Source organism: Cebus imitator, unplaced genomic scaffold (assembly GCF_001604975.1).
Source record: "Cebus imitator isolate Cc_AM_T3 unplaced genomic scaffold, Cebus_imitator-1.0 Scaffold287, whole genome shotgun sequence".
Lineage (NCBI taxonomy): Eukaryota > Metazoa > Chordata > Mammalia > Primates > Cebidae > Cebus > Cebus imitator.
This window is the reverse complement of record NW_016107602.1, coordinates 246,484-261,614: the sequence shown is the minus strand read 5'-3', so window position 1 is coordinate 261,614 and position 15,131 is coordinate 246,484. Positions and strand designations below refer to the sequence as shown.

At 44.7% G+C, this 15,131-nt stretch overlaps 1 protein-coding gene and 1 pseudogene across 2 annotated transcripts; both read right to left on the bottom strand.

Annotated features, from left to right (window-relative positions):
- Positions 1–12,213: 12,213 nt before the first annotated feature.
- On the bottom strand, positions 12,214–13,822 carry LOC108284986 (annotated as a pseudogene). Its single transcript, XR_005195955.1, has one exon. The product of XR_005195955.1 is annotated as an AP-2 complex subunit mu-like (transcript).
- Positions 13,823–14,049: 227 nt separating this feature from the next.
- Positions 14,050–14,759, bottom strand: LOC108285017 (60S ribosomal protein L28-like). The gene is made up of 2 exons (XM_037729040.1): positions 14,724–14,759; positions 14,050–14,559 (listed from the first exon to the last, which is right to left on the bottom strand). Exons 1-2 carry the CDS (start codon positions 14,757–14,759, stop codon positions 14,050–14,052), a joined length of 546 nt encoding a protein of 181 aa, XP_037584968.1.
- Positions 14,760–15,131: the final 372 nt, after the last annotated feature.

The window sequence follows — 15,131 nt, the reverse complement described above, 5'->3', positions numbered from 1 at the left end:
AGCTGTGGGACTGAGAGCAAGTTTTTATATTCCAAAGGACTCTGAATTTGGCTGGCTTTGTGCAAGTCCAATGCCCACAACATTGTGAGCTCTCCCTCTCCGACACACATGGCCCACCAGAAGGGCACTTACAGCTGTACTGAGACCACACCCCTGCCTTCCCTCTACAGCGGCAGCACCAGCCAACCTGGAGCAGAAGGGTCCAGGAGACCACAGCTTCCCCTTTATGCCTGGTTGATTTTAGTGAAAGATGCTTTGTGTGTTCATTGAGGCATCACTGTGTCATCTCTGCACAAAGTGGTTTCCTATATTAGATGAACACTTTCTTTGATGCCTTCCCTTCCTGCTTCTAACAATACATTGACTGAGGCAAGCCATTTGAAACCTCCTCCAGGGAGACAATGTGCCTTGGAGCCTGTGACCCAGTTGTGGCTGGGGGTCAGGCAGCCAGGCCTTAGAAGCCAGCCCACAGTGAGACCTCAGGATGGTCCCACAGTACTGGTGGGGCTCCCCTTGTATCCATCAGTCTCCTTGCTTAGATACGACTTTGAGTGCAAAATGAAGCTGGCCTATTGGCAGACAGAGCTTGAAGCTTCTCATGGTGTTTACACTAGTTTGTCTAACAGATCCAGAAAGAAAATTGCTTCTGTGCTTAACAGATGAGAAAAAGACAACAAAAGATTTGGGGGTCAACCCCAAATCCAGAAGGTAGAGTCTCAGTACTGGGGCCTGTTCTCAGCTGTTAGGAAACTAGCTCCATTCCTTATCATGAGAGGGTGGAGATGGCCTGGAGCCTGACTCCCCAAGCCCTTTCTCTTCTCCTGTCTCCAAAAAGGTCAGAGCTGATGAGGGAGAGTATTTAAAATGATGTTCTGGCAGACAAGTTCTCTTAACTGTAAGGGGCATACGTAGAAAATGGAAAAGAGACAATGGCTGACTCAGCAGGACCCCTCCCCAGAGCCACACTGGCACCAGCCCAAGGCTGTGTCCAGTCAGTGCCCCAGAAAGTTCTATCAGACCTCTGGTGGAGAAACAAAGTGCCATGTACACAAAGGGTATCACTCTCTCAGGAGGTTGGAGAGATGAATGTGCAGATTTCTCGGGGGAGGCTGTGGTGTGGCTGAACTCACGCACACAGCAGAGCACAACTGTCCAGAGAGGCTTATTCTGTGGGGCTTGAGTTGAGGTGTGCTGACACCACAGTTGAAGCATGGGGAGGTGGATGCGCCTGGACAGCTCATGGCCCTCTACAGAGCTTGTGGCTGCACTCAGCCACCTGCTGTCTGGACTGACTCTGTTGCTATTGCTGCTTAGCAAACAAATCTTGGCTACAAGTGCATGTTGAACTGGAGCCATGTCGAGTCTGCAAAGGCCCCTGAGATGCAAATTCACATCCCCTCCTACAGGCTCCTGCTCCCATCCACTCTCTTCCATTCCTGCCTCCCTTTCCCTCTTCCCCTTGTCTTCTGTCTTCACTCTAACACTATTCTATCTCCCTCCCCCATTTCCCTCTTATTCTGAATTGACCACTTCCCTCTTTCTAGACCTTGACAAATATTTCGGAAAACTTTTTTTGTATGTGCATGTCAGGAATAAGGAGGACTTGAACCCACGAGCAGTTCTGTCATTTAGCCAGGCGAATCACCTTGGACAAGCCACCTGGACTGCAGTCTGCCACATGGTCTATGTGTTTACTTAAGCTTTTGAATGAGTAATAATATGGCACCAACAGTTAAAAGTTTTATAGTGCAAATTCTGCCTCTTATCCCCAGCCATACAATTCCCCTCTCTATAGGCAAACAAGATCATAGTCCTACCTGCTATAAGCAAACACACACACACACACACACACACACACACACACACACACCCCCCTTATCTCTCTCTCAACCTTTTTCTCCATTTTCATAAATAGTAGCATACCACAGGCACAGTTCAGCACTTTGTGTTCTTCATCTAAGGTATCTTAGAGATCTTTTCCTATCAGCACATGGAGAGCTGCCTCATTCTTCCTTACAGGTGCTTAGTGTTGCATTGAACACCGGTCCTCTCCTCATGAATACTGAAGCTGCTTCCAGTGTTTTACTATGCTGCAGTGATACATCATTGTGCCTGTGTGTGAGCAGATCTGTGGCATAAAGTCCACAAAGTAGAATTTCCAGTTAAGACAGAATGAAAGAGATAGTATAGATGAGCATATACTAATTTGATGTGCAACCTCAGAGAAGGCACTTGACATTTCTGGGCCTCATTTTCTTATTTGTAACAGAGAGGGGTAACCCTGAATGACCTGCAGTTCCTTTCCACCTTGGAAGTCCCTGGGATTCAGAACCTCCTGCCTGTGAGGAGTTTGGCAATGATGACTGCTCTGGCCCTTGTGATCTGCCCACAAACATAGTGTACCTGTGTCCAGGCCACCACAGCCAGATGGGAGCCAAAATTTATTCTGTACACAGCCAACAGAGCAGAACTCGAAGAGCCAAGTCTAAGGGCCAGGCCTGACCTCATTTGTCCTCAAGTGGCATCTCTCTACTGTTTTGACCTCTTTAAAGGTAGCTGCTTTTTGCAGGCTCTGTGGAAATCAAAGGGAGCATGGAGGTAGTTTGCTTTAATTTACAGAACTGAGGAAAAGTGAATGAGCTAAATATACTTAAGATGAGTGGAGTGAAGCATTAGCCAGATTGCTGGGGGTACGAGGACATTAATAGGAAATTTACCGGAAGATTATTCAACAATGCAATCAAGCAACCATGCAGGTTTTGTTTTTGCGTTGACTAAAAACAAGTCTGTCTGATGGTTTTGCCCTCTATGAATGTTAAGCTTGTGTGCTACTAGGCTAAGTTTTAAGATAACCACAGCCAATATAAGGACTTTCTGCATGTACTCTGATGCTCACTGTTATCATCATTGATCAGCTTTGGGAATCATAGAGTGTTTGGCTTGAAAGAGCCATAGGGATCACTAAAGCAAGCCTTTCACTTGTGTACAGATAAGGAGATGGAAACCAGAAGTGGGGAAGCACGCCAGGGCTGTGGTTAGCGCGAGGGAAGGGGCCCTGGAAACAGACCCAGCTCCCAGGGCAGGTGGGGCAGTGGGATGTGCATTAAGCAGGTGGAAGAAGGCATCTGGAAGCACTGCAAAAGGCCTGCACTCCCCGGTAGCACAGCTGGTATGCATGTGAGGCCCAGAAGTGCATAGAAAGTTGAATTGTAAGCCCAGGAAGAGGCAGGATTCAGAAATCAGGCAAAAGCTTAAGGATGCTCTAATAAACAGAGAAGGATTAATGACGGCTCCAATCTTAGAATGCTCGTGTGTCTCTGGGCAGGTTGCTGAGACACTGATATGGTTTGGTTGTGTCCCCACCCAAATCTCATCTTGAACTGTAGTCTCCATAATCCTCACGTGTTCACATGTGGAAGGGAACCAGTGGGAGGTAATTTAATTCTAATCATGGGGGCAGTTACCCTCATGCTGTTCTTGTGATAGTGAATTCTCATGAAATCTGATAGTTTTGTAAGGGGGGGCCTTTCCCCCTTTGCATGGCACTTTGCCTTCCTGGTGCCATGTCAAGAAGGACATGTTTCCTTCCCTTTCTGCCATAATTGTAAGTTTCCTGAGGTTTCCCCAGCCATGCTGAACTGTGAGTCAATTAAACCTCTTTCCTCTGTAAATCCCCCAGTCTTGGGTATGACCTTATTAGCAGCATGAGAACAGACTAATAAAGACATAAACACAGGCACAAGGGCAGGCAGGGGTAAATTTTGGATTCCAGGGCTGAGGCACCCCATGGGAACAGAGCAGAAGTGCTGCTGCCAGAACTGGGAACCAAGCAAGGGTGATATGATTTTGAGCAGGGCCTCCTTGTATTAACCAATCTTGGTTCTAGAGACTTGGAGAGTAAGCCTGTAAATGGAAACAGGCCAGCCAGAGAGGGGAAAAGGGAACCAGGAACCAGACCTGGCTCCAAATTACCTCTTTGATAAATTCCCCTCAAGTCCTTCCCTCCTCCCTCTACAGCTTCACTGCTGCGCTTGTTTAGGCTCCCAGCTTCAGCTTTACCTTCTCCTGAAAGCTGCTTCTTTTTCCCAATACAGGCCTGTACCTACAGTTCCTATATGCCAGGGGTTCTTAACTTTGGTTATGTGTCCAAATGGAGAATTTTTCTTTTTTCTTTAAGTTCCGGGATACATGTGCAGAATGTGCAAGTTTGTTACATAGGTATACATGTATCATGGTAGCTTGCTGCACCTATCAATCTGTCATTTGGGTTTTAAGTCTCACATACATTAGGTATTTGCACTAATGCTCTCCTTCCCCTTGCCCCCCATCCCCCAACAGGCCTCACTGTGTTGTTCCCCTCCCTGTGTCCATGTGTTCTCATTGTTCAACCCCTGTTTATGAGCGAGAACATGCAGTGTTTGGTTTTCTGTTCCTGTGTTAGTTTGCTGAGAATGATGGCTTCCAGCTTCATCCTTGTCCCTGCAAAGGACATGATCTCATTCTTTTTATGCCTGTGTAGTATTCCATGGTGTATATGTGCCACATTTTCTTTACCTAGTCTATCATTGATGGGCATTTGGGTTGGTTCCATGTCTTTGTGAATGGTGCTGCCATAAACATACATGTGCATGTATCTTTATGATTTATAATTCTTTGGGTATATACTCAATAATCGGGTTGCTGGGTCAAATGGTATTTCTAGTTCTAGATCCTTGAGGAATCACCATACTGTCTTCCATAATGGTTGGACTAATTTACACTCCCACCAGCAGTGTGAAAGCATTCCTATTTCTCTACAGCTTCACCAGCATCTGTTGTTTTCCAACTTTTTAATAATTGCCATTCTGACTGGAATGAGTTGGTATCTCATTGTGGTTTTGATTTGCATTTCTCTAATGATCAGTGGTGATGAGCTTTTTTTCATATGTTTGTTGGACAAATAAATGTCTTCTTTTGTGAAGTGGCTGTTCATATCCTTCACCCACTGTTTGAAGGGGTTGTTTATTTTTTCTTATAAATTTGTTTAAGTTTCTTGTAGATTCTGGATAATAGATCTTTGTCAGATGGGTAGATTGTAAAACTTTTCTCCCATTCTGTAGGTTGCCTGTTCACTCTGATGATAGTTTCTTTTGCTGTGCAGAAGCTCTTTAGTTTAATTAGATCCCATTTGTCAATATTGGCTTGTGTTGCCATTGCTTTTGGTGTTTTAGTCATGAAACCTTTGCCCGTGCCTATGTCCTGAATGGTATTGCCTAGGTTTTCTTCTAGGATTTTTATGATTTGGGGATTTACATTTAAGTCTTTAATCCATCTTGAGTTAATTTCTGTATAAGGTGTAAAGAAGGGGTCTGGTTTCAGTTTTCTGCATATGACCAGCCAGTTTACCCAGCACCATTTATTAAATAGGGAATCCTTTCCCCATTGCTTGCTTTTGTCAGGTATGTCAAAGATTTTATGGTTGTAGATGTGTGGTGTTATTTCTGAGGTCTCTGTTCTGTTCCATTGGTCTATATCTCTGTTTTGGTATCAGTACCATGGTGTTTTGGTTACTGTAGCCTTGTAGTAGTTTGAAGTCAGGTAACGTGATGCTTCCATCTTTGTTCTTTTTGCTTAGGATTGTTTTGGCTATACGGGCTCCGTTTTGGTTCCATGTGAAATTTAAAGTAGTTCTTTTTCTAATTCTGCAACAAAAGTCAAGGATAGCTTGATGGGAATAGCATTGAATCTATAAATTACTTTGTGCAATATGGCCATTTTCATTGATTCTTCCTATACAAGAGCATGGAATGTTTTTCCATTTGTTTGTGTTCTCTCTTATTTCCTTGAGCAGTGGTTTGTAGCTCTCCTTGAAGAGGTCCTTCACTTCCCTTGTAAGTTGTATTCCTAGGTATTTTATTGTCTTTGTAGCAATTGTGAATGGGAGTTCATTCACAGTTTGGCTCTCTGCTTGTCTATTGCTGGTATATAGAAATTCTTGTAATTTTTGCATTGATTTTATATCCTGAGATTTTGCTGAAGTTGCTTATCAGCTTAAGGAGTTTTGGAGCTGAGACTATGAGACTTTCTAAATATAGAATCATGTCATCTGCAACAGAATTAATTTGGCTTCATCTCTTTTTATTTGAATATGCTTTGTTTTTTTCTCTTGCCTGATTGCCCTGGCCAAAACTTCCAATACTATGTTGAACAGGAGTGGTGAGAGAAGTCATCCTTTTCTTGTGCTGGTTTTCAAAGGGAATGCTTCCAGTTTTTGCCCATTCAGTATGATATCGGCTGTGAGTTTGTCATAAATAATTCTTATTATTTTGAGATATGTTTCATCAATACCTAGTTTGTTGCGAGTTTTTAGTATGAAGGGATGTTAAATTTTGTCAAAGGCCTTTTCTGCATCTATTGAGATAATCGCGTGTTTTCGTAATTGGGTCTGTTTATGTGATGGATTACATTTATTGATTTGCATATGTTAAAGCAACCTTGCATCCCAGGGATGAAGCCGACTTGATCATGGTAAATAAGCTTTTTGATGTGCTGCTGGGTTCAGTTTGCCAGTATTTTAGTGAGGATTTTCCCATTGATGTTGATCAGGGATTATTGGCCTGAAATTTTCTTTTTTTGGTTGCGTCTCTGCCAGGTTTTAGTATCAGGATGATGCTGGTTGCATAAAATGAGTTTGGGAGGAGTCCGTCTTTTTCTATTGTTTGGAATAGTTTCAGAAAAAATGGTACCAGCTCCTCTTTGTACTTCTGGTAGAATTCGGCTGTGACTCTCTCTGGTCCTGGGCTGTTTTTGGTTGGTAGGTTATTAATTACTGCCTCAATTTCAGAACACATTATTGGTCTATTCAGGAATTCAACTTCTTCCTGGTTTAGTCTTCAGAGAGTGTATGTGTCTAGATATTTATTCATTTCTTCTAGATTTTCTAGCTTGTTTGCACAGAGGTGTTTATAGTATTCTCTGATGGTAGTTTGTATTTTTGTGTGATCAGTGATGATATCTCCTAGTCATTTTTTATTGTGTCTATTTGATTCTTCTCTCTTTTCTTCTTTATTAGTCTGGCTAGCAGTCTATCTGTTTTGTTAATTTTTCAAAAAACCAGCTCCTGGGTTCATTGATTTTTTTGAAGGGTTTTTTGTGTCTCTGTCTCCTTCAGTTTTGCTCTGATCTTAGTTATTTCTTGTCTTCTGCTAGATTTTGGATTTCTTTGCTCTTGCTTCTCTAGTTCTTTTAATTGTGATGTTAGGGTGTCGATTTTTATATCTTTCCCACTTTTTCTTGTGGGCATTTAGTGCTATAAATTTCCCTCTAAGCACTGCTTTAGCTGTTGGTGTGTTTGTACAGTGGCCAGTACCAGTTGTTTCTTTCCACATTTAGTGCTTCTGTCAGGATGTCTTGTAAGACAGGCCTGGTGGTGACAAAATCCCTCAGTATTTGCTTGTCTGTAAAGGATTTTATTTCTCTTTCACTTGTGAAGCTTAGTTTGGGTGGTTATGAAATTCTAGGTTGAAAATTCTTTTATTTAAGAATGTTGAATGTTGGCCCCCACTCTCTTCTGGCTTGTAAGGTTTCTGCAGAGAGATTCACTGTTAGTCAGATGGGCTTCCCACTGGAGGTAACCTGACCTTTCTCTGTCTGCCTTTAACATTTTTTCCTCATTTCAACCTTGGAGAATCTGATGATTATGTGACTTGGGGTTGATCTTCTCATGGAGTATCTTAGTGTTGTTCTCTGTATTTCCTGAATTTGAATGTTGGCCTGTCTTGCTAGGTTGGGGAAGTTCTGCTGGATAATAACCTGAGGTGTGTTTTCCAACTTGTTTTCATTCTCCCTGTCATTTTCAGGTACATCAGTCAAATGTAGGTTTGGTCTTTTCACATAGTCCCATACTTCTTGGAGGCTTTGTTTGTTCCTTTTCATTCTTTTTTCTCTAATCTCATCAGCATGCCTTATTTCAGCAAGAAGGTCTTCAATCTCTGATATCCTCTCTTCCACTTGATCAACTTAGCTATTGATACTTGTGTATGCCTCATGAAGTTCCACGAAGTTCTCGTGCTGTGTTTTTCAGCTCCATCAGGTCATTTATATTCCTCTCTGAGCTGGTTATTCTAGTTAGCAGTTCCTGTAACCTTTTATCAAGATTCTTAGCTTCCTTGCATTGGGTTAGAATATGCTCCTTTAGCTCTGAGGAGTTTATTACCCATCTTCTGAAGCTTACTTCTGTCAATTCATTAATCTAATTCTCCATTAAGTTTTGTGCCCTTGCTGTAAAGGAGTTGCAATCATTTGGAAAAGAAGAGGCATTTTGGCTTTTGGAATTTTCAGAGTTTTATACTGGTCTTTCCTCATCTTCCTGGATTTATCTACCTTTGATCTTTGAGGCGGATGATCTTTGGATGGGGTTTTTGTGTGGGGATCTTTTGTGTTGATGTGGTTGTTGTTGTTGCTTTCTATTTGTTAGTTTATTTTTTTCTAACAGTCAGGCCCCTCTGCTGCACGTCTGCTGCAGTTTGCTGGAGGTCCGCTCTAGACCCTCTTCACTTGGGTATCAGCAGTAGAGGCTGTGGAACAGCAAAGATTGCTGCCTGCTTCTTTCTCTGGAAGCTTCATTCTAGAGGGGCATCTGCCAGATGCCAGCTGGAGCTTTCCTGTATAAGGTGTCTGTCAACCCATGTTGGGAGGTTTCTCCCAGTCAGGAGGCATGGGGATCAGGGACCCACTTGAGAAGGCAGTCTGACCCTTAGCAGAGCTGGTACGCTGTGCTGGTAGAATCTCTCTTGTCAGGATCAGCTGCTCTCTTCAGAGCCAGCAGGCAGGAAAGATTAAGTCAGCTGAAGCAGTGCCCATAGCTGCCCCTCTCTCCAGGTGCTCTGTCCCAGGGAGATGAGAGTTTTATCTGTAAGCCCCTGACTGGGGCTGCTGCATTTCCTGTAGAGATGCCCTGCCGGTGACAGGAATCTAGAGAAGGAGTCTGGCTGCAGACACTTTGCTGCACTGTGGTGAATTCCACCCAGTCCAAACCTCGCAGTCTCGGTACTGTCAGGGGAAAACTGCGTACTAAAGCCACATCAAGCTTGATTGGGTCAACTCCAGACTGCTGTGCTGGTAATGAGACTTTCAAGCCAGTGGTTCTTAGTTTGCTGGGCTTGGTGGGAGTAGGACCTGCCGAGCGAGACCACTTGGCTCCCTGATGTCAGGCCCCTTTCCAGGGAAGTGGACAGTTCTGTCTCACTGGGGTTCCAGGTGCCACTGGGGTATGAAAAAAAAAAACTCCTGCAGCTAGCTTGGTGCCTGCCCAAACAGCTACCAAGTTTTGTGCGTGAAACTCAGGACTCTGGTGGTGCAGGCTCACAGGAAGTTTTGGATCTGCAGATTGCAAAAATCTGTAGGACAACCATAGTACCTGGAGCAGGTAGCAGTGTCCCTCACGGCTTCCCTTGGCTCAGGGAGGAAGGCCCCCTGGTTCCTTGCACTTCTCTGGTGAAGCAATGCCTGCCCTGCTTCTGCTAGCTTTCTGTGGGTTGCACCCACTGCCTAACCAGTTCCAGTGAGATGAACTGGGTACCTCAGTTGGAAATGCAGAAATCACCCACCTTCTTCATTGGTCTCTCTGGGAGCTGCAGACAGGAGCTGTTCCTATTTGGCCATCTTGGCCCTTACCCAAATGGAGAATTTTTTAAACTACTGATGCCAAGTCCTCACTCCAGACTGATTAAATCAGCAGGTCTGTCCTATGCATGCTGATGTATTTGGCTGAGGTCATGATGTCTGCATCTTATTTTCCAAAGCATTGTGTGTGTATCTATATTTCTACATCTATCTATCTAAATGTTGCTAATGTGTATAAATAAGTGTATTATACTGTTATTCCACCTTTTCTCTATGTTTGACATTTTTCAAAATAAAGATTGAGAAAAAATGATGAGTAACTCCAGGATTGGCTGGGTCATCTGCTGTCACAAAGTTTCTGTGTGATGCTTCTGTCCAGAGCTGGCAAGAATGAGGGCACTTACCGTTTGACACACTGCTTTGACTCTGACTCTCCTAGGAGACTGTCCTATCCTGAGGACAGGGGCCTCATGTGCTTCAGAACTTTGCATTCCCCCATCCTCCAGCCTGATAATGTGTCTGGCATATGGTGGGCACTGGATACATATTTGTAGAGCATAGCCAAGAGGAAGTTATATCCATGCAGATAGGTGAATATGTATTTATTATTCTTTCAGTTAATCAATCAGTCTTTTGTCACTTATGGAGTTCCTATTGTTTCATGCATGTTTAGGCATAATGGATCGTCTAATGATCTACAGGGTTTCTCACTCTTGGCAGTATGGAGATTTTGGCCCAGATAATTCTTTGTTGTAGGGGGCTGTTCTGTATGTTGTCAGATGCTTAGCAGCATCCCTGATCTTTACCCACTAGATGTTAGTAGCGCCATACCTCCAACCTCACAAGTTGCGTTAATCAAAACTTTCTCCAGACATTACCAAATGTCCTCTGGGAACAAAATCTTAACCTCCAGTTAAAAAGCACTGATCTGTAAGACAGTCTGCTTTTGAAAAATCTGAACAGTAATGAAGGAAACAGATACATACACGTGTGTGTGTGTTTATGTGTGTGTGCAATGAAAGATAAGATGTGTGAAGGACTGTAATATATTAGAATGTTATGAAGCATAAGAAGAGAAAAAGTTAATTCCATTTGGGGGCATTTGGGAAGACATTATTGTAAGCTATGAGCTTGGGTTTCAGTAGCCTTGTGGATGAGAAGCTCCTTCAATGTAATTTCCTTTCCTAAGTTGCTGCCAGCTTATGTCTATATAGTCTGTGGTCACCCATGTTTTCTTCTGATCCTTGTTTCTTAGACAAAGAAACTGAATCCAAACAACTTTGGATTACTTGCGGTAAGAGATGGTTTGCAGCATAGACCTTGAAGCTAGACTGCCTGGCTTTGAATCCTAGTTCTACCAATTTCCTTTCCTAAGCTTCTGCAAGCTTCCCACTATACAGTCTGTGGTCACTCGTGTTGTCTTCTGATCCTTGTCATTATACAATTCTGCAAGGTAGACGGACAGATATTATTAACTTTATTTGATAGACAAAGAAACTGAATTCAAGCAAGTATGGATTACTTGAGGTAAGAGGTGGTTCACAACACAGAACTTGGAACCAGACTGCCTGGCTTTAACTCCTAGCTCTACCAATTTCCAGTCGTGAGCTTAGGGCTTGTGATTTAACCTTTTAACACCTCAGTGCCCACATATGGAAAAGGAAGCTAATAATAGCTCCTATCATCTCATAGAGTTTTAGTGAGAAATTTACATGTGTCAAATGTTTAGAACAGCACCTGGCCTCTATATATACATTTAAAAAAACTGTGGAAGTGTTTGCTGCTATCACTATTGTTACTAGAGCCATGCAGCAACTTGATGGCTGAGGTGAAGTGATAAATTGGATCTGCAGTCTCTGGGCTCAGTGTTTTCTCCACTGCAGTCTGTTTGCTATTTGAACAAGAAGAAATCAGTGATGGCTCAACTAGCACCATCTGGGAAAAGCAGACCCCATGAATATCATTCTCTGTTTAAACTCTACCATCCAATAGAAAGTCACATGTGTAGATTTTCTAGTAGCCACATACAAAAGAAAAAGAAAAAGAAATGGGTGAAATTGATTTTAGTAATAAATTTTATTTTAGCCCAATATATAAAAATATTAGCATTTCAATATGTAATTAATAAAAATTGAGATACTTACATTATTTTTTCCATACTGTCTTTAAATCCAGAATGTACACATACAACATATCTCAATGAGCCATTTTCTTTTCTTTTTTTTTTTCCACTTTACAGAATTTATTGGGTTTATAACTAGATGAAGTCATACATGGACGAAATGAAGCACACAGTAGGAACTGAGGGCTGGGGATCCATTACTGGCCTTTGGGGGAGCTCCGAGTGAGGGGCAGCCAACCTTTTCACCCCAGAGGTGTGGCCACAGGGGTGGGAAGGAAAAGGAACCCACCTGGCTTTTGTCACAGAACTCAGAGCCTGGCTAGGCTAGGACAGACAGGCGGCTGGGAGGGCCGGAGCCTCAGAACCACCCTGCCCAGGGAGTCCAGGGAGCCCAGGGAGCCCAGGGACTGCTCCACCAGTCCCACTTGCAGTGTGCTTGGCCCAGACCTGGACTCAGGGCCTGAGGCAAAGGGAAGGCAGCAAAGCAGGAGGGAGGAGACACTGATGTGTGGTGGCGAGGAGGGAGTGGCACCTGGACCTGTGGAAGAGCGTGGGTGGGGAGGTGGGCCAGCTGCCTAGTGGCAGCTAGCAGCGAGTTTCATAAATGCCACTGCAGCCAATGTAGTGTACCCATTTGATGACATCATGGTCACTGTAGTTCAGCTTCAGTTAAAACACCTTCAAGTAGTGCACCTTGAGGCCAGCGGATGCAAATGGCACCTCAGAGTTCATGGAAATGGGGGGTCGAGCCCATTTCTTCTTGACTTTGGTAGGCAGAAGCTCAATCTCTGTGCTGATCTGTGATTCCTTCATACCTGCCATGCGTTTGATCTTCTATACAATGGTGTTCTTGCTGGCCTTGTACTTGGCCTTCTCCTTCATGCAGATCACCTACACCCCACTTGTGTTCAGGGGGATTGGGATCCTCACCTCAGTCTTCTGAGCCAGCAGTGAGGGTTTACAGTTGAACTTGATGACCACGTTGATCTCCAGTTTGGTGCATCCCACTTCTCACACTAGAGGGATGACCCGGAAGGGAAAGATGATATCATTGGTTGTGTGATACCTCATAAGCTCAAACACGGCATCTGGCAGGATAAAGCTGATGCTGCGTTCAGAGTCAAACTTGCTGAGTCACACACACTGGTGGAAGGTGCAGTCATCAATGGCAATTGATTGCTTCCTGCTCTTGCTTGTTTCATCAGCTGTGTCTTTGCCTTGTTTTTCAATGACGATCTTGTCATTCATTCCAAACTTACATTTGGGCATCCCACTCAGGTTGCTCTTCATCACCACCCGGCCCGACACATGGGCACTCAGCACCTGCCCTTATGGGGACATGAGCAGGTTCACACTCTCCAGCACATCCAGGAAGAGCACATTCTGGCAATACCTGATACCCTCTCACCACCAGCCGATCTGCCCAGTCACCTGGTTGGTGATCTGTGACTGCTCTTCTTTTGTCTGATACTGACTCTTGATGCCCTGCTGGGTGATGAAGGTTTTCAGCATGCCTGTCTCGGAATTCTGTGGGTAGCCAAAGTCTAGAATCTCATCCAGCAGCTCATATATGAGCACAAAATTTTTCTTGATGTTTTCCTGGCTGATCTTGCTAAAGTAGGCAGCCATCACGTCACACATCTTATAGAGGAATTCAAAGACTATGGCAGCATTGACATTCTGCTTGGTGACTGCTGCCAGCCAGATGTTGGATCGCTTGACGTGGAAGAAGCTGGTGTGAGCAATGTTGGTGACGGGGCTGTGCACCTGCTGCCGGGCATGGATAACATTGATGCAAAAGGCGTCCATGGCATTCCTCTGGATGTCATCTCGGTAGACTGGGGAGATGAGCACCTCCCCTTGTGATTATAGATGAATAAGCCTCCAATCATGGAGGCAGATCAGTCTCCGGGGCCCATCGCTCTGAGAACAGACCTGATGTCCGTGGCCCTCTGCTCTGTGGGCCCGGCCACTCTCTGGATCCTAATTTGTCCACCCATCCCCTGCTCCTCTGCCTGCTGCCTTGGCTGTCAATGAGCCATTTTCAAGTGCTCAATAGGCACATGTGGCTTGTGGCTGCCATGTTGGACAGCATAGATTTTCTAAACATTGCAAAGGGCTTTCATGGTGGTGGGACACTCATATTATTTCTGACTTATGCCTAGGGGATTACAAATCAGAGCAAATAGTAGAAGTCTTCTTGAGTTTTATTCAGGACACTGGATCCTCCTCTTCTTCTTCTTCCTCCTTGATCCTTCTCTTCTCCCCCTCCTTCTTCCTCTTCTTTTGGGTGAGAAAGCCAGCTATTTCTTAGGGACGGGGGCTCAGGAGCTCTTGGTGGGGCAGATCTGCTTCCTCTTCACCATCACAGGCTTCTGGCTGTGCAGGATGGCGCTGGCCCTGCTGATGGGCAGCCATGCGCAGGTTGGGGGCGGGTACTTGTTCTTGCAGATCTTGCGTCTGATGCTGCTTAGTTTGGCACAAGCATTCTTGCTGATGGTGGTCCACACATAGGAGGTAGCAGGCGTCCACTGGCCTGATCTCCACTTCGTGACCACCAGGACATCTTTGCCATCGGCTGCCGGCTCCACGACCACAGTCTTGCGGCGAATCAGCCCATTGTAGTGGAAGGAGTTGCGGGCCTTCAGGTTACTGGGCTCGTTGCTGTAGGTCTGCTTATTCCTCTTGATCAGGAAACCGGAGCAGTTCCGCGTGACCATCCATTGCAGATGCGCAGAACTGGCGGCGGCTCCTCTCGCAGAGGCGGCCAGAGGTGGAATGCACTGGATCGTCTTCCTGCTTGTTCCTATCCCAACTTTATCAAAACGAAGTGACTATATTTTTTTAAAATGGTAGTTGATTCATTCATCAGCCTTTCCAATCTTGATTTAACTTGAGCACAGATTTCAGTCAATCATGACACAACAGCTCCAGATGCCACCCTGCAAGATGTTCAGAGGCTCATACATAATCTCTGTAGCCCGGGGCTCCTGCTTACCCTGCCAGATGAAGCCATGAGCACCCTTTCTGCCATCAGGCCACCTTGCCACCTCTTTCCATGGCAAGCCTGGAGCCACCTGCCCTGACTCTGCTGGTGGTGACCTCAGATTGCCTCCTAGGACCTCCTGAGCGAGCCAGCATCATCTGCTCCTCTACCATCCCAAGGCTGGGGAAGGGCTGGAGGCTGAGAACAATTAGCGACCTGTCTGAGGCCAGGCAGCAATTTGTCACCACTGATGGAACACAAGCTGGCAGGCCCTGGGTGGCCTCTATAAAATGCTCTGCAGTGCAAACATTGCACACTCCTGGCATTTTTATAAGGGCAGTGCCCAGTAAAGTAATAGTAAAGTAATTTACTGAATTTACAGAATAGTAAAGTAATTCTTACTGTGCTTACTGTGAGTCA